The 21,447-nt window shown below is 39.5% G+C and overlaps 1 protein-coding gene across 3 annotated transcripts in view; it reads right to left on the minus strand.

The window, feature by feature from the left end:
- LOC131032097 (probable pre-mRNA-splicing factor ATP-dependent RNA helicase DEAH4) overlaps positions 1-21,447 on the minus strand; it is a 187,519-nt gene that overhangs the window by 113,477 nt on the left and 52,595 nt on the right. For all 3 annotated transcript variants that reach the window (XR_009103377.2, XM_057963016.2, XM_057963017.2), the window contains one exon: positions 5,718-5,804. Coding sequence is in view for 2 of the 3 variants with exons in the window: in XM_057963016.2 (XP_057818999.2) it covers positions 5,718-5,804 (87 nt within the window). In the remaining variant the exon portion in view is untranslated. The remainder of the gene's footprint in view (positions 1-5,717; positions 5,805-21,447) is intronic.

Below are 21,447 nucleotides of genomic sequence, written 5' to 3' on the forward strand. Positions count from 1 at the left end.
ATTGATCAGAGTTCTTGGCAGTCCTAAAACTGCTTAAGCATTTGGGGAAATCTGTCTTCGCATCAACTTTCTTAGGCAAAGGAGATATTTTACTCTTGAAGCCTCTTGGCCTTCCTCTTTTCTGCTTAGGGCAGATGACTGTCTCTTTGCCAGTCATATCTTCATCTAGGGAATCAGGATAACCATCAGGATCACCTTCATATGGGGAATCACCACCATGGTCAAGCTCCCCACTTGTGATCGAATTGTTGGAAGCCATTTTTGTCTCCAACTCGGACTCACGAATGTCTTCTATATTGGAGTCCTCACAAGTGTTCACGTCAAACTCTCCATATTCGGTAAGTTTGGATAATGTGTTAGGGTATGAATTACCAATCGACGGGTCAGCAGTAATGATCTCATAATAGGCGCTATCAACATCAAGGCCATCTTCCTACACAGAAGGTGTAAATACCAGGCCAGCACTGAGTTGAGGGGTGGAAGTATAGCCTCAACCCCTCGAGGATCCAGAACCTCGCGGCCTTCAACAGAGACCACATTCTCAAGCAGAGTTTCAAATAGAATTCCAAACTTATTAGAGACCTCAACAATCTCTGAATCTTCGGGGGAAGAAAGTTTTCCCCACCCCCTCCAACTCACTATTGGCACGATCTAATCCTTCAATTTCTCTAACAATAGATTTGACCAAAGAATTCCTACCATTACCAAAGAACTTAATCTCAGGCAGGGCATCAAGAACATCGTCCTCCATGGGCACTGAGCACGAACCAGTTTTAGTGGGGGGCATCTGAGGAGCGTTACACCTGCTAAGGATAGACTCTTTTATCTTATCTAACGCCAATTGTTGGGTGTTCTTTTTCCTAACCTTCCTAGATTTAGAAAACCTAACTTTTTAATCCAAACATTCTTAAACCAATCATCCATAAACTTTCTGGCCGGGCACTTATCAACATCCACGGCCACTAAAAAATTTGCAACATCTTTAAGCCCATTCTTTTCCAAATCTATGGCTTTAGCGATGAAATCGTTAGGAACAATAGACAAAGTAGGAAGGGGAGGGCTAGGGTTCTTACCTCTTCTCTGTCCTCCGCCATCACTCTCAAAGTCTGAAGAACTCGCCAAAAGAAATTTAGCCTCGTCAAGAATAGAAAAAGCCGAGTCCACAAGGGCAGCTTTAAAGGATTTTGCATTATTTCTCTCAACCTCTTCTAACGAGGACTCCGGACGCTTGGTAGTTAAAGCCTGTCCTCCAAAAGAGTCGCCCATGGGAGATCATTAACATCCGCACGCTCAACCTGAACGGATGACACAAACCACAACGCACAGAATAAATGCAGAAAGAAATGAGTACCAGGGAAAGCAAGGGCTTACCAGCGTGGAGGAGGCCTTACCACCTCCTCCACACACAGGGGTCGACCCCTTCTTCAAACCCTATTGAATGCTCCTGAGTCCTGCAAGTTGCAGAGCCATCTCCAATCCTTCCCCACTCAATCTCATAACATTTTGAAATTTTCATACCATTTTTAGTTCGCTGCAGATATTTTCCTATTAACAAAATATTTTATACATTTGTCATTTTTTATATATAATTATATTTAATATATATATATATATATTCTATATTCATATATTAAGAAGTATTTATACATTTGTCATTTGTCTATAATGTTATTATTTTTATTTTTGTTTTGGTTTATTAGTTAAGGGACATTAATCTGAATATCTACTAAGATAAGAGTGTATGCTTTGTTTTTTAACTCCAAAACTCTCTCTCTTATATAATTGTCTCAATATTTCTTCTCCGTTGATTATATTTCTTTTGCAACTATGTTTAGTTCATATTTTCTAATTTGGTTATGACATTATATTTTAAATATTCTCAAACTAATATATATTAAATATATATATATATATACTTCTTTTAATTTGATCCCTATATTCTGATTAATTCAATCTATTTTTATCTCACTCATATAAATATATTATTATGACCACATTTCTTGTTTGTGTTCTTTATTTTCTTTTCATAATTTTTTTCCCTTTTTGGTTACTAATTTCCTTTTCCTTTCTTATTCTTATTGGCTGATCTTTATATTCTGGTTTTATTTATATCCATATTTTTCCTATTATTTATTTTTATTTTCTTATCTTGGCATCCATCTATCCTTGTTCTTTGTGCCTCCTCCCTCCTCTTTTTAGCCATCCAGACTTGCTACTTGTCTGTTTTTCATCTCTGCTTGCACTCTAACATCCTGATGATGGATCACGGAGTGTGATCTGAGACATTGATGCAAAAAAATCACACAAAAACAATCTAATCCAGAAACAGCTAATTTCAAGGGCTAAAAGTTCAAATACCAATACATATTCTTATTATAACAACTACCATCCATCATTATATGAGAACCACAAGGTTGAATTTACAAACTGATCAGTAACATCAGCAAACTCCCAAAATAAAGATGCTCACTGCACTGCACAACTAGCTCAATAATCAGAGTCATCATCAAATGGAAATCCCATGAATTGTTCCTTTCCCTTGCAAATACTAAACTCATTTGGATCCTATAAAGAGAGAAAAAACAATAATAGTTGCACATCCTAGTTCCCACCAACTTGTCTTCAGTCCTTCCCACCATGTTGCTCATCTCTACTTGCAAGTGCTTATCTTTAATCAATAAGACAGAAAAAAATATCTACAACAAGCTTCCCCACTCTCCTAAGGGTAAACATATTCCTAATAAAAGAGTAGATAATGCACAACAACAAAGGAAGATGAAGCCTATGAGAGGATATGAATGGCAAGTGTTCATAGCCATTTCAAAGATCTATATAGCCACCACCAATTTACCAACTTATCGTCCACCATATTCAGTCACCTATCATAGCTTATGTCTTGTAGCCTTGGAGTTCAGCAAATTTTATCCACTAATCCCTAACTCTTGCAAAATCCTCCACACTATATGTTTTCTTAAAGGCCTTAACAACTATTAGACTCCCTATATCTAATGACAGTAAAAAGGGGGATATAGTGGATGTAATATATCGTTTACCCCATTTTCTTATTTTGTCGGGGGCTCCCCCACCATGGTCCAATCCTATGTCAGAAGCATCATCAGCAAGGCTCTTGCAACTGGAGCATCATCTCCAAAAAATAAAATAGGATGTAAATCAGGTCATAACTTGTTTGAGAGGTTCCTTCCTTGACAAATACCAAAAAAATTATTAAAATACCAATAAGGTGTGGTGGTTACAAAGAAATTCTACACCTCCATGTCACTCACAACAACCTGTTTGACCCACTCAATTTTCACAATGTTCTTTAGTGCATTTTTAATTGCATCCACAAATTATGGGGACTAGTAAATGTGCTTATAAGTAGACTCAACTAGCTTTCCTGTTGCCTTTCTTACAAACATTGCATTTGTAACAACCTCACAAGCATCCCCTAAAAACTTGAACTGAACTTTGGCATCCTTGCGCTTTCCAAAGCTAGCCCTCAAGAAATAAGGGCCCCTTTTACATCTGATTATAGCATTGATAAGTGGCTGACGACTAATGTTTGTCCACCCATCCATTGAAATAAAGCACCTATGTGCCGACCATTTATACTTCATCTCCTCCATCAACAAATTAACTTAGAAACAATTATTTTGTTCTCAATTTGGTTCCACCAAAAGGAACATAAGATTATTTTACAGCCTTGGAAAATAGATCCTTGTAATAGAAAGATCAAACAATATGAAATGGAATACCATTGAAAAAGAATGGTTTGTCAATGGTATCATCCATATCCTTTTGACCCTACACATTATACGCTTATATAACCAGGTTTGAAGTTGAACCCATGGCTTTCTTTCCCCTTGAGTTACATCACATTCACCTCAAAATTTGGAATAAGAGGATTTGTAGTACAAGAAACATGCTTGGAAGTCCCACGTGGGATGCCACAAGCAGATGGTATAGAAATCTCCCCACTAACCAACCTCAATATTTCATCCCACTCCTTAAGTGTAAGTTCAGTACAAAGACTAGCCCCTTTGCCAAGGATGTGTTGAAAGCATGCATTAGCCCTAGTAATGTTGCCCTTCCATTCAGAGTTGCTGATATTGAATACCCAATGTCAACTACACCCTAAATTACCAAGCTGTTTGTCTCAAATGTTTTTTTGTTATTTCTGGTAAATGCTTTTGACCTGAAGCCATGAATTGGTGAGGTCACAAATAAGGGACCTCATCCCTGATATAAACACTCAACAATAACACCCCAGAGTGGTTTGAAACTTGATGGCAAAAACAACAACACCACAACTTAACCATCACACTATACCAATACCAGCAACCATTTGTCTCAAATGTTGTTGCAAACTAACATAATGCATTTGACCAACACCTTGATGGAAAATCAAACACCAAAGACTCAGCTAAAAGTTTTGGTTTGAGTATCTTCAATTATTCCCCTTCCCTAACTTACATTGACTAATTCTTCCATTCCATCATCCTCATCACTTACAAGACTTATCAGTTATCTTGCCTTAGAAAATCCAAAGAAAACAAAATCCAACCCTTAAAATTTTTATAAAATGTATATTCAACTGTTATTTTATTGAAAACAAAAGGGAAAATGGTGATTTTCAGACATTTCAAGCCAGTCGGCATCATGGAAGGCACATGCCATAACGGGAAGACTATCTGGTTATGTGTGACTTGTCAGGGCTCTTGTTGAGTCATCATTATGCTGTTGCAATAATTTTCTTGATGGCAAACATATTCATGGGTTTTTTTCTTCTGGTTGACACATGATTAAGACAGAAAATGCCAGGAGCAGTGGTTAGACCTCCTTGAATCATGCCCTTTTTATGGAACAGATGAACGTTAATTGGAGAATTGGTTATTATTCAATTCTTGCTTGTTGTGCATCACAGTCCAACAGTGTGAACTTCAACATCTGTGCATTGTCATCATCTTTTAGAAGAAATGTTTACTAATTTCGGAAAGTCGACATCAAGGGGAAACTTTAAATAATGACACGTTTCCATCTTGTGTCCCCAAGTCCAGTTGTGTGTGCAAGCATTGCCTTTGCCTTATGGCCCTCTGTGTTGTAAAAATTTGGCGTCCTTGGTAAACAAGTAAAATGAAAATCATAAATGTAGGCTTTCCTCTAAGTCAACTTAGTGTAATAACAACTAGGGTTTAACATTGGGGTTAGTCATATTCATATATCACAGACTTTCGTATCTTCTTAATTTTGACTAAAGAATTAATCATAAATTCTAACTCATGTATAAATCTTTACAAAAACAATGTATACATCACTTTCAAATGAAGCCACAATGGGAAAGGAATAAACGTTAAACAAATACTAAGTAGACAACAATTATAAATCTTATGGAATCGTATGAGTTCTTTGACAAATTCATACCCTTGAGTGAAAGGGAAAACAATAGAATAAAATAAATAAAAAATGAATTTTAAAGTCAACAGAAATATCAGCATTTTTTCTTCTTCTGTAACATTAAACGCCTAACAATTTACCTTAGATTTTAGTAATCATAAATGCCAGAATTTTAATTTGTTAAGTACTTCAATTCAAATTGTGAAAAATGAAAACAAGATCAGAAGGAACATATGGAATAAAATGTAAAAGAGGAATACACTGAAGGAAAGGAAAAGACAATCCCATTTTTTCATTAGACAAGTGCTAAGACAATCACATACCGACTAATCTGTACCACATCGAGAGAGTACATTCCAGTCCCAGGATTGTATTGTCGTTGCTTCACAAAGCCTGGATCAATGACATATCTGTAAAAGTAGACAAAATCAAGCATACTTGTAGAAAGGAAAATATAAGTACATCACAACTATTTTGTAGACCTCTAAATATAATCATCCCAAAAGAAATCAACAAGAAACCCTCCATCACAACACAACCTGGAAGCAGCATCTATTAACAACTAACTTTGAAAATATTTTTTAGAATTTATTGTTTCAAATTACAACTCAACGTAAAATATTCCTCATGGCATTTTTTTCTAAAAGGGTAGCCTATTGAGAAGATGGGGATAACTCTCATGAGATAGGAAAACAATAGAAAGAACTTTAATATCAAATGAAACACTTAGTCAACCTAACATATCTGTTAATGGCCTAGACTGGTCACACTTGCTCCAATTAATTTCTCCATCTCTTCCGGCTAAGATTCTAGAGAAGTTGGTTATTACTTATTGGAATTAACCTTAGTCATACCTAACAACCATCACAGCCTCAATGACAAGTAAACCTAAGCATTATATACTAATTTATAGAAACACCTGCCTACCATGTAAAGATGGAATTTGACAAATACTGGAGACTCATCCAAAGGAGGTGAGTGAAGGGTCACAGTAAATTAGTTAAGAATGGTGAAACCTTCTTTCATCATCTATGAATGGGTTCTAGTTCAATTTCACTTTAAATGTTAAATCTCATGTCCTATCTCAACAGAGGATGATCTTTCTCAGCCAAACATGAACTTTAGGTTTACAGATTCAATCTAAATACATAATAATTATTTGATTGCATGCATTAGTAAACCTTCTGCCTGCTATTAAACCAATCTATGCCAACTCTCAAGTCAGAAAACAGAAACAACATGACAACATCAACTATTCTGCAACCTACAATAACTGTACTGCTGCAAAATTAAAATGCAAAAGAAAGAGACAAAAATATGAACAGGTCTTATTATTGCAGAATACAAGTTCTTTAAACTTTTAAAAATAGTCCCCTTCCAAAAACCACACACAAAAAAGACACTTGCAAAGCAATAATAAAATACAAATGAAAACAATATACGGTTATCCCAGAAAATAAGAATTAAATTATCACATTGGTAGATGTTTGCCCTCTCGGGTGAATAACTTAAGACATAAAGAACATAACGCAGAATAATGTCGTAAATAGCAGACAAAGTATATCGGATCTTCTATTCATCCATAAATGTCCTTTACAAGTTACATTCCGAAGTATAAAAGGGTACCGAGGGGGTGCGAGCGCCAACCGTCGCACAACAACTTCCACCCCTCGGTTGCCAACTAACCAAAACAATTACACATAATTAACTAATGCTATTCCCGTGTACCGTCCCTGGAGCAGAAGTGTGAGATGTCGGTATCTGGTCCGCCAAGCGGGCGCCAAATGTTTGCCCTCTCGGGTGAATAACTTAAGACAAAAAGAACATAACGCAGAATAATGTCGTAAATAGCAGACAAAGTATATCGGATCTTCTATTCATCCATAAATGTCCTTTACAAGTTACATTCCGAAGTATAAAAGGGTACCGAGGGGGTGCGAGCGCCAACCGTCGCACAACAACTTCCACCCCTCGGTTGCCAACTAACCAAAACAATTACACATAATTAACTAATGCTATTCCCGTGTACAATAATGCCGCCAACAGTAGATAGGTTTCCCTTTATGCTCTTTAGCATTGAAGCTCCCGGCAGTGGGACTCCAAACCATTCATCTTTCCTACTTAATCTCAACTTACTTAGTCGGGGTGTTAATAAAATGCAAGAGAAAACAAGTAGAGGCTTAGAGAAAACAGTGAACATTGCTGAAAACGGGTTTCCCAATTTAGCATTCCAACCAATTCATCTTCCTAACAATCTTTAGCAACTTGAACCCTGTTAACCAGAACATCCATTATTTTCTACTCACCAATGCCTCTGGGGCTCCAACAACCATTTCAACCACCCATGTCTCTTCGGGACCATGTGTTTAGCCTCTTCTTTGGATTTCATGCCCACCTCACCTTTGACATATATGTCTCCCCCTGATTTGGACAATGCTCAGGCAAAGGAACACATTTATTATCACCTAGTGTGTATATCCTGATAATCAATTAATTAGCTGCACAGTACAGTGAGAGTAGAGTGCATATACTTATGAAAATGGAATTCACAATCATCTGGCAAGTTTGGATGCTCTGCCCAATGACGATTTTGAAGTATTGGAAGCTTGGACGCATTTCTCAGTTTTCAAAGCCATTTTCCAAAAAATTCTAACACAATCTCCACTACTTGAATATCTACCTCTCATCCTTTGCTATCAACTATGGTTTTCCCAAAATATTGTACTACCTACATGGTGCTTAAGCATCTGTCTATTTCTTTCTGCCACTTTGTCATGTGAGACATGGCAAGAAATTATGGAATTGGTTCTGCTCATCTGCCAAGGACCAAAGTATATTCACAATTGATGTTGTTCCATTGGATGGAGAACTTGCATATATAATTTTGCTGTTGAGCATTTGATGCATTCTAGGCAAGAGGATTCAATGAAGGACAGCCTCACCTAGCAGCCCACAACCCAAAGTAACATATACATGGGGTCAACAAAAGCAAACATCATAAATGCATTAAATTAGTCAGAGATGCCTGTAACAAGCTATAATAGGCTAATAGTGAAGCCTAAAAACCTACTCACTCTCATACCAAAAATCAATCTCACTTGTCCTACCAACTATAGCTTACAAAGATAATACCCAACACTGCAGTGTTATCCCCAAGTCTTATATATAGACATGACTCAATCCTTTAGTCCCGTATCCAAATCTGCTCACAAATCTCTATTTGCAGGCACCTCAATGACCTCAATCTAGACTATCTCCTTTTCTGAACAAATTCCACAGGAAAAAATTGATGGATTTATTCTCTACTGGAATCGTCAGACTAACAGTCCAACCGTTTCCCCTTCCTTCTTGCCCCAAGAAGAGCCTGTTTTTTCTATTTTTTCTTGATTGATTATGTTTGCTCTCCCTGGGTAATGATTCTCTAACAGCTAGCATATCAATGACCTGCAGACCACTAGCAAATAGAAACCAGCAACAAAAAACCTACCAACATAAGTATGAAGAATTGCCTCTCAAAGAAGGTGAGAAATTATAGCTGAGAGGTTGAAACCTTACAAGAGTTGCTAACAAGATGATGTCAAATGCCCCAATGTCAGCCAATTAGGAAACAAAACATAAAACCCCTGCTGAAAAACAAATGACCATTAATGTGGGTAAGGACTGCCAAAATTACGCCCAACTTTGTGCATGCCAGGCGTTTGACAAAAGGTCAAATGAATCAAGCAACCAAGACAAGTTGTGTAGTAACAAGAAATAGATACATAACAACTAGGATCATACACAGCAACCAAAAGAAGCTGCACTACAACAAGACATTCTCACTCAGCATCATAACAGTTGTGCAGCAACAGAAAGTAGTTGCACAGCAGAAAATGACTCTTGCACAGCAATATGGATGCTTAGCAATTGAATTCAGTTGGAACAATCTGGGGCCTGTTGACTCATTTAAATTTGCCATTTATTCAGAAACCCACACACAAAAACAAAATTCTCTCAATCACCTTTATTTTATTTTATTTGGATGAGACAAGATCGCTCATAGACATGGGTGCTCCTGCATCATATACGTAGGGTAAGATAATTTGTGAGTATAGACTCACAAACTAGAGCTGAAGCAATAGAATCACTCTACCAAAAAGAAAAAAAATTGCAGCATGCTCCATTATTATGGAAAGTAATGACACAGAAAAATTACCAAGATATTTGATATCAACAAAGGAGTGAAAGTCTCCTTGAATAAGAGTTACAAACGATTTATCCAATAAGGATAAGATTGACAACTAAGAAAGAAGATGACAATTAATAGAATAAAGAATATTCCTAAAGTCTATCCTAACAAAATAATTGACCATTATAAACTAATATTACAATATAACTTTAATAACCTCCCTTAATGGTCAATCTACTAACTGCACCAAGTTTATCCCGAAATTTTACTAACTTATCAAAACTCAACGACTTGGTAAAAATGTCTACAATCTAGTCCTCAGTTGGACAGCACTGCAACATCAATGATCCATCTTCTACAAGTTGTCAAATGAAATGAATATGAAGCTCAACATGTTTGGTACACTCCTGGAAGATTGGATTCTTGGCAAGCTTTAGCGCCCCTTGATTGTAACAAAACAAGTAGGAACGCCCTACTTGAGACATGTGCATGCCTGAAAGAATCCTCCGTAGCAACACTACCTCACATGCTACTTCGAATGTTACCTGATACTTTGCTTCTGTCTTTCCAGAAAGAGCTTCTTCTTGCCACTTCTTACTGGTCATGTGACTGCACCTGTACCTAGACTGAAAATATATCCAGAAGTGAATCTATTGTCATTAATAGAATTTGCGCAATCTGAATTTGTGAACCCAACTAGCCTAGGATCTTTTCTTGTGAGATACAGAAATCTGGAAATGTAATTCACAGCATAGCTCAAACCAAATATAGTGGTTGTAAGATAGATAAGGCTGGCCACTAGTTGCTTGAATATTGATGCATACCTTTGAGTTTGTTTTGGTTGAAAGCTTCAACCCTCTCTCCATAGGTGTAAACAATATTTTGCAATCCATCATTCTAATATTGTCTAGAAACTACTGGCATATTTAGAATTTGAAATAAAAGTACCACCACCTATCCGCCAAACATCTATACCTAGGCAATAATGTAGCAAGCCTATATGTCATGTCAAAAGTTGTACTCAAATTACATTTGATTTGTTCAATCAAATGTGCCTCACTACCTATAATTATGATATCATCTACATAAAAGACCACTAGAATGATATCATTGCCAACACTTTTGACATATAAATTTAGATTTGAAGGACTTCTTTAGAATTCTTGTTGAGCCAAATACCTATCAATCTTAATGTACCATGCTCTAGGTGCCTACTTTGAGCCATTAAGAGCCTTCTATTACGACGTAATTGGTAAAATATTTGCTTGATATTAACAGAGATCAATAGATCTTTATATACAAGAAGAAAGACGATGTTTCCTTAGGAAACGATCATGAAGAATAGAAACATTCTATTCTTGCTAATAGCTAACTAAGTATTTATAGAATATTATAGTAGATAACCATTAACAATAAATAGAAACTATATATTATCGTAATACCCTCCCTTAATGGTTAATCTATCCACTACACCAAGCTGTCCTCTGAATTTGACAAACTTATCTGGACCAAGTGGCTTGGTGAGAATGTTTGCAGTCTGATCCGTTGTAGAAACATACTGCAAGTCTATGATCCTGTCTTCAACCAGCTGTCGTATGTAATGACAATGAACATCTACATGCTTGGTTCGTTCATGGAAGACTAGATTTCGTGCTAACTTGATAACGCCATCGTTATCAACAAATAAGGTGGTCGGTCCTACTGGTGACATCTACATATCCCCAAGCATCCGACGAAGCTAGACAGCTTCACAACCTGCCTTAACTGCCCCTCTGTATTCGGCCTCTGTAGAGGAGAGAGAAACAGCCTGCTACTTCTTACTGGTCCATGTGACGACACCGGATCCCAAACTAAACACATATCCAGAAGTTGACTTTTTATCGTCAACAGAGTCGGCCCAATCTGAATCTGTGAATCCACAAAGACTAGGATTAGAACTCCGAGAGTAGAGAATTCCATAATCAGTAGTGCCCTTCACATAATGAAGCACACACTTTACGGCTATCCAATGATCAGCCTTGGGAGCTGTCATAAAGCGTGAAATGTAGCTGACTGCGAAGCTATATAAGGTCTAGTAGCAGAGAGGTAGATGAGACTACCTACTAGTTGCCTGTATGTAGTATCATCAACGAGAGGAGAATCAGACTGGGTTGATAACTTCAAACCTTTCTCCATAGGTGTAGATGCAGTCTTGCAATCTTGCATACGAAACTTGTCTAACAGAGCCCTAGTATATTTAGACTGAGAAATGAATATACCAGACGGCTATTGCCAAACCTCAACACCTAGGCAATAATGCATGAGCCCAAGGTCAGTCATGTCAAAAGACTAGCATAAACTCTGTTTGATTCCCTAAATCAAAGATGCCGAACTGTCGGTGATGATCAAATCATCCACATAAATGACCAGAAGGATGATATCACTATCAGTAGTTTTGATGTACAAGTTTGAGTCTGAAGAACTCCTCTTGAAGCTTTGATCACTGAGGTACTTATCAATTTTCATGTACCATGCCCTAGGGGCCTGCTTCAAACCATAGAGAGCTTTCACCAGTCTGAGAACCTGGTGTTCTTTACCTGCAACCTTGAAACCTGGAGGTTGCATCATGTAGACCTCTTCTTGTAGGTCACCATTCAGGAAAGCACTCTTGACGTCCATCCGATGGACCTTCCAGCCAAACTGTGTTGCCATGGCTAGGACTAATCTGATAGTGCTCATCTTTGCGGTAGGAGCAAAGGTCTCCTCATAATCAATGCCCTGACACTGAGAAAAGCCCTTTGCAACTAAACGAGCTTTGTACTTATCCAAAGTACCATCAGACTTGTATTTGATTTTGTAGACCCATTTGCAGCCAATGGATTTCTTCCCTGGTGGAAGATCAGAAAGTTCCCAGGTGTGATTCTTCAACAGGCTTTGGTGTTCAGATTGCATAGCTTGTTCCCACTCTGGAATACCTTTGGCCTCGGAGTATGTCTGAGGTTCAAACACACTGTGAATGTTGGCCATGAGAGCAAAATTAACTGTCCCTGCAGGTTTGCTCTTTTTCCGAGCAGTTCTCCCATCGATGAGTTCATCATCTCGAAGATCAACAAGTGTCTTGGCCCACCATTTAGACCGGAGAGGAGGAGGACCAACATTAGCATCAGGAGATGCTCTATGATCAAGTTCCTCATCAGAAGAATTCGAATCAAAATCAGGTGAAGCATCTGCAAATCTGGGTGATCTTGCAGGAGAAGCCGGAGGTGTATGTACAAGAATCACTGGGATAACTGGAGCTACTGGAGCTGCAGGAGCCCTCCCATCAGGTGGACCTAATGGAAGTCTAACTCCCAAATCATGAACCTTCATAGGCTGGTCTGCTGAATCAAGAACAGGAGACACAGGCATGAAGGGTCCTCGCTGCTCATCAAAGACTACATCACGACTATTCAGGAGACGAGATGTCTCATGTCGATCAAGCGGTAGGCTTTGTGAAGACTAATGTATCCAGTAAGCATAAGTTTCTGGCTCTTGGCATCCAACTTGGTGCATGAAGCATCAGGGATCCAAACATAAGCAAGGGAGCCGAAAACCTTCAGAATGACCGATTTTGGGTTTGCGACCTGACCAGGCCTCTTCCGGAATCTTGCCTTTGACCGCCACAGTGGGTGACCGGTTCAAAAGGTAGACTGCAGTGTTAACTGCTTCTGCCCAAAACTGCTTCGGAACATGTATGTGGTTGAGCATGGATCTAGCCATCTCAATGATTGTTCTGTTCCAACGTTCAACTACACTGTTCTATTGGGGTGTGTGGGGTGTGTGGGGTGAGGTTAACTGGCGCTTAATGCCATGAATATCACAGAAGCTAGAGAATTCATTAGAACAAAATTCCCCCCCCATTATCTGATCTAAGAGCAATAATAGATTTCCCAGACTCTTTTTCAACTAGAGGTTTAAACTTCTAAAATACAGTAAACGCTTCTGATTTCTTTGCAAGAAAATAAACCCACATTTTTCTACTGAAATCATCAACAAACAACAGAAAATACCTGGACCCAAGGACAGAAGGAGTAGCCATAGGGCCGCAGATATCAACATGAACAAGCTGAAGTACCTGAGAAGCCCACCATGAATTGCCACCCGCCATGAATCGCCACTTTTGAAGGGTGTGCGATGTTGCTTCCCAATCTGGCATGCATCACAAACTCCAAGTTGTTGAGTCTAAATCTCTGGCACTCCGAGGACAAGCGCGTCTCGAGCAAGCTGAGCAAGATAGCGCACATTTAAGTGCCCATATCGCTGATGCCAAAGTGTACTGAGAGAAGACTGTCGAGCAGCCATAGCTAGGTCTTGAGAAACACCAGAATCTGCAAGTCTGAAAAGACCATGATCCTCAAGACCAACTGCAAGAAAGTGACTGAGTCTCCCGATCAGTGATGGTGCACTAATGTGAACTGAAGGTGACATCCAACCGTGGAGAGTGTCGCAGCATCTGACTGACTAAGAGTAGATTAAGTTCCATCTCTGGAACGTGGAAGACATCGAGGAAAATGAGATTCCTCCCAGCAAACCGAATCTGAATGTTGCCTTTGCCGACAACCATGTATTCTTCCCTGCCACCAAATATAACAGAATTTGAATAAGGCTGGTAGTCAATGAACCAGTCTTGATGGTGGGTGAAATGACGAGAGGCACCTGAATCAATATACCAGGCAGACGATTTGACATGATCTGCGAGTCTTTTAGCCATGACGGCATAAAAGGCAGATTTTGTCTGCTCAGTGTGCTCTGCACTGTTCACTTTGGGCTGTGAACTAGATTGCTTAGCTTGGGCAGCTAAGCGCTTCCGACATTCAACCTTCATGTGACCATACTTGTGGCAGTATTTGCATTGAATGTTCTTTTTCTTGGAGCCTTCTAATGCAGGAGCAGAGGGTTTCTGCTGAGAAGAATGCTGAGAATGAGACTTGCCCTTATCCTTGTGAAAAGATTTAGCAGCAAAGGCTTGTTCTATGGAGGTGGAGCTGGAATTGCTACCGAACTGCTGTGTCCACCGATCTTGCTGAAGCAAAAGTGTGCAGAGATCTGTGAACTTCAGATCAACACTAATAGAAGTGATGTTGAGAGTTTCGATAAAATGCGCGTAGGACTTGGGTAAACTTTTAAGGGTGATTACCACAATGTCCTCTTCCTCCACCTTGCGTCCAATGGCAAGCAACTGATCACGGATTTCCTGAATCATATTCAGGTGATCCTAGAGCGATTTCCGCTCATCCATGACAATAGAAAACAGAGTGTTCTTGAGAAAGAAGGCCCTTCTTTTATCAGAAGTCTCATGTAGGGTTTTGAGATGCGCCCATATCTCGGCAACTGTTTTGCCGGATGGAATCTGAGGGGGTTGATCATCAGCTACGGATAATTTGAGAAGCATCACTGCCTCTCGATTATGCTGGTCATATGCAACCTGATCAGGACTAGCTGTAGTCGAGCGCTGAGTAGTACCCAGAACCACCTAATTGTTGTCGCAATATTCGAAGATGGTTAGCATTCGTTGCTTCCACGTGCTATAGTTCCGACCATTGAACTTCTGATTTCCCTCGAGCAGAATATTCGTTAGAGATGCCATGGCACGAATTTCTATGAAAAACGTGAAAAATTGAGAAGGCACGTACTTCGAGGCAAAATGTCGGAGGATCCAAAAAAAATGAAGAGGCACCCAGAAGAGAGCTTGAAAAACCCAGAAAGAATATGCTGTCGAAATCTAGATCCGCTGGCTCAAAAATCGAGGCATGCTAAAAAAACGGACGATAGCCTAGTTGAGCTCTCGAAAAACCCACCACGAATCTGTGCTCAAAAAAAAAATTTGACTAAATCTGGAGGGTCAAAACCCTAGCCAAAAGTGAGAAAACGTGGGTTTGACCAAGTTGCAGGTTGCAGAAAAAATGGCGGGTCTATATTGCGCCGAAATATGAATGTGCGGGAAAAAATCGCGAGTTTCAGGTTGTGAAAAGAGACCACAACCATGAACAGAAGGCGCCAACAAAGAAGACCACGCGGTACAAAAACTCATTCACAGACAGAGAGCAGAGGTCGTGAGCAAGGAAAAAACGTGACACAAGCCACGAACAACAGGCACGGAAAATCACGCGACACACACAGACACCACGTGAACTTGCAGAGTGGAAGTCACGCGATGCAGATAGAGGCCGAAGAACAGACGCGAAAAATCACGTTTTCCTGAGCTACCAAACAAACGCGAGTAGGAAAAAAATCCTCAGAACACACCCACGAAGACAAATGATGATTGTTGCAAACGAAAGCCCTTATAGGATGAACTGGAATAATTTCGAAAATTTTCGATAAAATTCACCTAAAGCTTTGATACCATATTACGAAGTAATTGGTAAAATATTTGCTTGATATTAACAGAGATCAATAGATCTTTATATACAAGAAGAAAGACGATGTTTCCTTAGGAAACGATCGTGAAGAATAGAAACATTCTATTCTAGCTAACAGCTAACTAAGTATTTACAGAATATTACAGTAGATAACCATTAACAATAAATAAAAACTATCTATTATCGTAATACCTTCATCAATCTACATACCTGATGTTCCTTTCTTGCAACCTGAAAACCTTGAGGTTGAGTCATCTACACTTCTTCCTCCAAGTTGCCATTGAGGAAGTGTTATGACGTATTCACACATCGCCCCATTGCAAATGGGGACCCGTACTTTTTTGCTTTTTGGGGTTTGTTTCTAGGTCTTTTAGGGTTTTGTCTGTTAGCCTTTGCATTTTGAGTGTTGCCAGGGGGATCACTAGGATGGCAGGCTCTGCTTGAGCTAGGGGGAGTCAGCATGTGCTCCAGGTTAGGGTTTCTTTGAAAGTCTCCCTTAGGCCTAGTTTTGCTCTTGTTGCTAATTGTGTCTTGTTTGAGTTTGAGTGGGTCAATGAAGCTTGGTGAGTGAATATCCTCTTTGAAGGTCTGAGTTAGGTCAAGTTGGTGAGTGATGAAGTCTGGAATGTCATCCTGATCTTCAAATGTCTTGAAATTTGGCTGTCTGGAATGTCATCTTGATCCTGAAATTTGATTGTCTGGAAAATTGAAGAATCCTCCAAAAACTAGATTTTGTATTATAACTCCTGGAGGTCCGAAACCACTCTCAAACATCTTGATAGTATATATGGAATATAACTTAAAGTATAAGTGACATTTCCTTATATCTTGTCACTTATACTTAAATGTCATATTCCATATATGAATCCTGACGGAGAGACCAAAATGTCAAATTTCGCTCCTGACCCTTCCAAAGGGTCCAAGGCGAATTTCAATTTCGCTCCTGACCCTTCCAGAGGGTCCAGAGCGAATTCCTCTATAGGACATTCTACTTTGATCCAAACCTAGAACTAACTCATTCCCAAGCATTATTAAGGGCAAAACACTTATTTGGAGTGAAGAAATGTGAGAGATGAAGTCAAGATTTGAGCCTAAAAGAAATTTTGCTCCTGACCCTTCCAAAGGGTCTAGAGCGAAATTCTTAGAAGACACCTTTTTTCTTCCTTGTTTGCATTGAAAGCCTTGTTCCTTGGTCATGGTGGGGGTAGATGGATATGTTCTTGCCTTAGGGAGTGACTAAAAGTGAAGGAGTGAAGGATTTTAGTCTAAAATAGAAATTTCGCTCCTGACCCTTCCAAAGGGTCCAAAGCGAAATTCTTCATAAGCCTCATTTGCTTCCTTGCTTAGACTACCAACCTTGTTCCTTGAGCGTATTTGGAAGGGAAATGATGTGTATTTGCCTTTCCAAGTGATAGAATGTGAAGGAATGAAGGATTTTTGACCAAGACAAGAATTTCGCTCCTGACCCTTCCAAAGGGTCCAGAGCGAAATTCATATGAGCCCCTTTTTTCTTCACAAAGCCTTGAAGTGAATGCTAACTTGGACTGGAGGATGATCAGGAGAAGCCTAATGAGTTATATCCAAGCCAAAGAAGGGAGGAAAAAAGTGAAAATGAGCCTAGAAGGAGAATTTCGCTCCTGACCCTTCCAAAGGGTCCAGAGCGAAATTCACTTTTCCTCTATTTCGCTCTTTGACTTGACCAAGTTTGGAACTTCTAAGGCATAGTTGAGGAGACTTGGATGCATATTACCTTGGAGAGGAGGTTTGAGGCAATGAAATGATGGAAATCAACCTGGAAGGAGAATTTCGCTCCTGACCCTTCCAAAGGGTCCAGAGCGAATCCTCCATTTGACCTTCTTTTTTGCCTTAGGCCCTAGAGTGACCTTGTCTGGAGCTAGTTTGATAGCGAATTGCCTTGATTAGGATGAAAGGAAGTTGAATTGATTGTGTTTGAGGAAGAATTGGATGAATGAAGTGCAAGATCAACCTGGAAAGAGGATTTCGCTCTTGACCCTTCCAAAGGATCCAGAGCGAAAAATCCTTATAGCTCTTATTTTCTTCCTTGTTTTGGCTAGGCGTTGGGATGTTGGAGGGTGAATTGATATGTTCTTGCCTTGAGAGGTAGTTGGACGCTTTGAAAGATGAAGATTTTGCCTAAATCATGAATTTTGCTCTTGACCCTTCCAAAGGGTCCAGAGCGAAATTCTTTATTAACCTCATTTGCTTCCATGCTTGGGCTTGAAACCTTGTTCCTTGGGTGAAGAGTGATGGAATTTTACCTTGCAAATAAGATTGGGATTGAAAAGATGAAGAGTCAAGTCTAGAATGAGAAATTCGCTCTTGACCCTTCCAAAGGGTCCAGAGCGAAATTTCACAAAACCACTCTTTTCCCTCAATTTTATGCCAAGTCTAGGGTGGTTCAAGGTGAATTAGGATTGGAAGTGTCCTTAGGTGTGACTTTGACTTGCTAGTGATTATCAAATTTGAAGGAATTGAGCCAAATCATGAATTTCGTTCCTGACCCTTCCAAAGGGTCCAGAGCGAAATTCCTAAAATCACCTATTTTCCCTTCAAAGCAAGTCAAATCCATGGTTTTGATGGCTTGGATAGGTGTGAAGTGGCGTGACCTTGCCTTTGAAGGTGGATGGAAGTGAGAGGAATGAAAGAATAAGCTCAAAATATGAATTTCGCTCCTGACCCTTCCAAAGGGTCCAGAGCGAAATTCCTTAAAACTACCTTTTCCTTTCATTTTTATGCCAAGCTAAGCCTAGACCAAGGTGGGAGAAGTTGGGAGATGCCCCTAGGATTGCCCTTGAATGGATTGTCGCCACCAAAAATGAAGATTTTAAGCTTGGACAAGGATTTCGCTCCTGACCCTTCCAAAGGTTCCAGGGCGAAATCCTAAATAGGTCTTGTCCCTGGCCATGGTTTTTGGCGAAATTCTCCTTATTAGCCATTTTTGAGGCCAAGTAAGCATTGTCAAGTTGAGAGAAGGATTCAAATGGAGAACCAAGTAATAACAAAGTGGAAGAAATGGAGTTGAGTGAGGGAAAACAAGCAAAGAGGAGAAATTCGCTCCTGACCCTTCCAAAGGGTCCAGAGCGAAATTCTCCAAATCAACCATTTTCTCCTTGAGTGAAGCCAAAACATTGATTCCTATGGCATGGTTGAAGGTGGAGTGAGGTATTCTTGCCTTGTTAGGTGAATTGAAGTGAAGGAAGTCAAGAAATAAGTCTAAAGCTTGAATTTCGCTCTTGACCCTTCCAAAGGGTCCAGAGCGAAATTCTTAATTTCACCTAACTTGCCCATAACCAAGGTCAAGACATGGATCCCTAGGCTTTGGAGAAGAGAAAACTAAGCATATACTTGCCTTGGGAGGAATTTTGGAGTAAAGGAGTGATATAATTGTCCTGGAATGCAAATTTCACTCCTGACCCTTCCAAAGGGTCCAGGGCGAAATCCCTTATAGGTCCTGTCCTTGGCCAGGGTCCAGAGCGAAATCCTCAAAAACTCCATTTTTATCCAATTTTGCATCAAGCTTGATGTTGGTTGAGATTAAAGGGATCCTTAGACATGCATTTGAGCAAGTTGTGGTCACAAGTTGTGAAGGTTTTGTCCTAAAATGCAAATTTCGCTCCTGACCCTTCTAGAGGGTCCAGGGCGAAATCCTTTGAAACTCCTATTTTTTCATCCTGTTTGAGCTAGGCAAAGGGCTAGTTGTGAGATTATGATGAAATGAGGTCTAAATTGGCCAGGAATGAAAATTTCGCTCCTGATCCTTCCAAAGGGTCCAGAGCGAAATTCTTATAAGGCCTGTCCTTGGAGAGGATATTGAACGAAATTCCATTTTGATGTCTTCTTGTTGACGACTTAAGGTAGAAAATGCTATGTTAGAATGAATTTATTATGTGTCCTTAATCATCTTTTGGTTTGTTTTGCAGATGAAAGAAGACCAGGCCAGGACAAGGACAACCTCTTCCAGTCCATCGTCATCAAGGACATTCTACAGGCAAAAGGGAAGACTCAAGGTGCTTTAAAGCATTGGAAGACTAGGGGTGTTCAAGGAGTTTGAGTTAACTTCAAGACTTCATTCTTTCACAAGATGACAAAGAAAAGGCTTTGCCAGCACTTCCAGGCGGAGGTGTGCTACCGGAGAAGAAAGACTTGACAATGAGGAAGCCTGGTCAAACAAAGGAAGTACATCATTCATCATGTCAAAAGGCTGAAGAGGATCAACCAAGTCACAAGCGTTAGACAAGGTGGCATCCCAGTCATCATTCTTCCAGTCGGATTGGTCCACCTTAGCATGACTAGATTCAATGTACCTAATTTACCGGAGGGCACAAACTTCGATGTACCTACCCCTGCTTCTTATTGGTCCTCACTCCTGAAATGTAATTTTCTAATTGGCTAAGGAAGTTTGTTGTAACAAACCCTAATTAGGGTTTCTATCTTGTAATCCTAGTCATTGGTTCTAAGTCAATCAGAGCCGTCTATTTGTAAAGGGTTCTCTATATAAAGCCCTGGCTCCTCATTTGTAAAGGTTAATAGTTAATAGTCAGAGAATAGGAAATAGTTAGAGAGAATAGTCAATAATTAGTAGCATTTTAGAGTAGAGTAGAAAGAGAAGGCAAAGATTGTTGCCAAGATATTGTTGCAAAAGACTTGTAAACTTCATTGAAGAAATGGTGAAATCTATGTGTCGATTCAACAATTTGCATGGTCTCTATACTTCTCAAATTTAATTTCATGTTACTAGATGAATGGAAGAAATTTGTATGATCAATGATGAAATTTGTATATCCATACTACTAGCGATTTGTTGATTGCAAACTTGCCTTGCGTAGTCAACTGGAATCATTCAGCTTAAGCTTAACTTCAATTATCGCTTCTTCATTGATATGCATCAACCTAACGGTGTCTATGCTTGTAGCGGTGATCTGAACATCATAAGGCTTTCCTTAGAAGATCGCACTAACTTTGTGGAGATGATCCTAGCATGTCAAAGCAAGACTTAGTTAAAGTTTCATCAAAGGTCATCCATTGCTCCTACATTCTTAGTGCTAGAATTAGATCCTTCTCCAACCCTTGTCCTTTTTTCCTTTTTTAAATCAAGAACCAATAAAATCTCACGTTCCAGTGATATCCAAAGCAAATCAGACGCTTAGGCAGTCGAATGTAAGTCCCCTTGTGATTCCAGCAAAATCACATCGTACCGCAAAGAGCTTATCCACACGTAGAGAACCTACATACCTGAACCTTGGAGTTACTCCGACTGATCCTTCGGCGAGATCTTCAGCAGTCGGGAAACTTTGTTCAAGAGAGGATAAGGTACCTTTAGGTATTTTATTCTGTGTTTGGTCGTGTACAAAAGACACATCAACAGGAAGGCACTCTTAATGACCATTTGATGGACTTTCCAACCAAATTGTGTTGCCATGGCTAAAACTAGATGGATGGTGCTCATCTTTGTTGTAGGATCAAAGTTCTCCTCATAGTCAATGT

This window comes from Cryptomeria japonica, chromosome 4, assembly GCF_030272615.1.
Source record: "Cryptomeria japonica chromosome 4, Sugi_1.0, whole genome shotgun sequence".
NCBI lineage: Eukaryota > Viridiplantae > Streptophyta > Pinopsida > Cupressales > Cupressaceae > Cryptomeria > Cryptomeria japonica.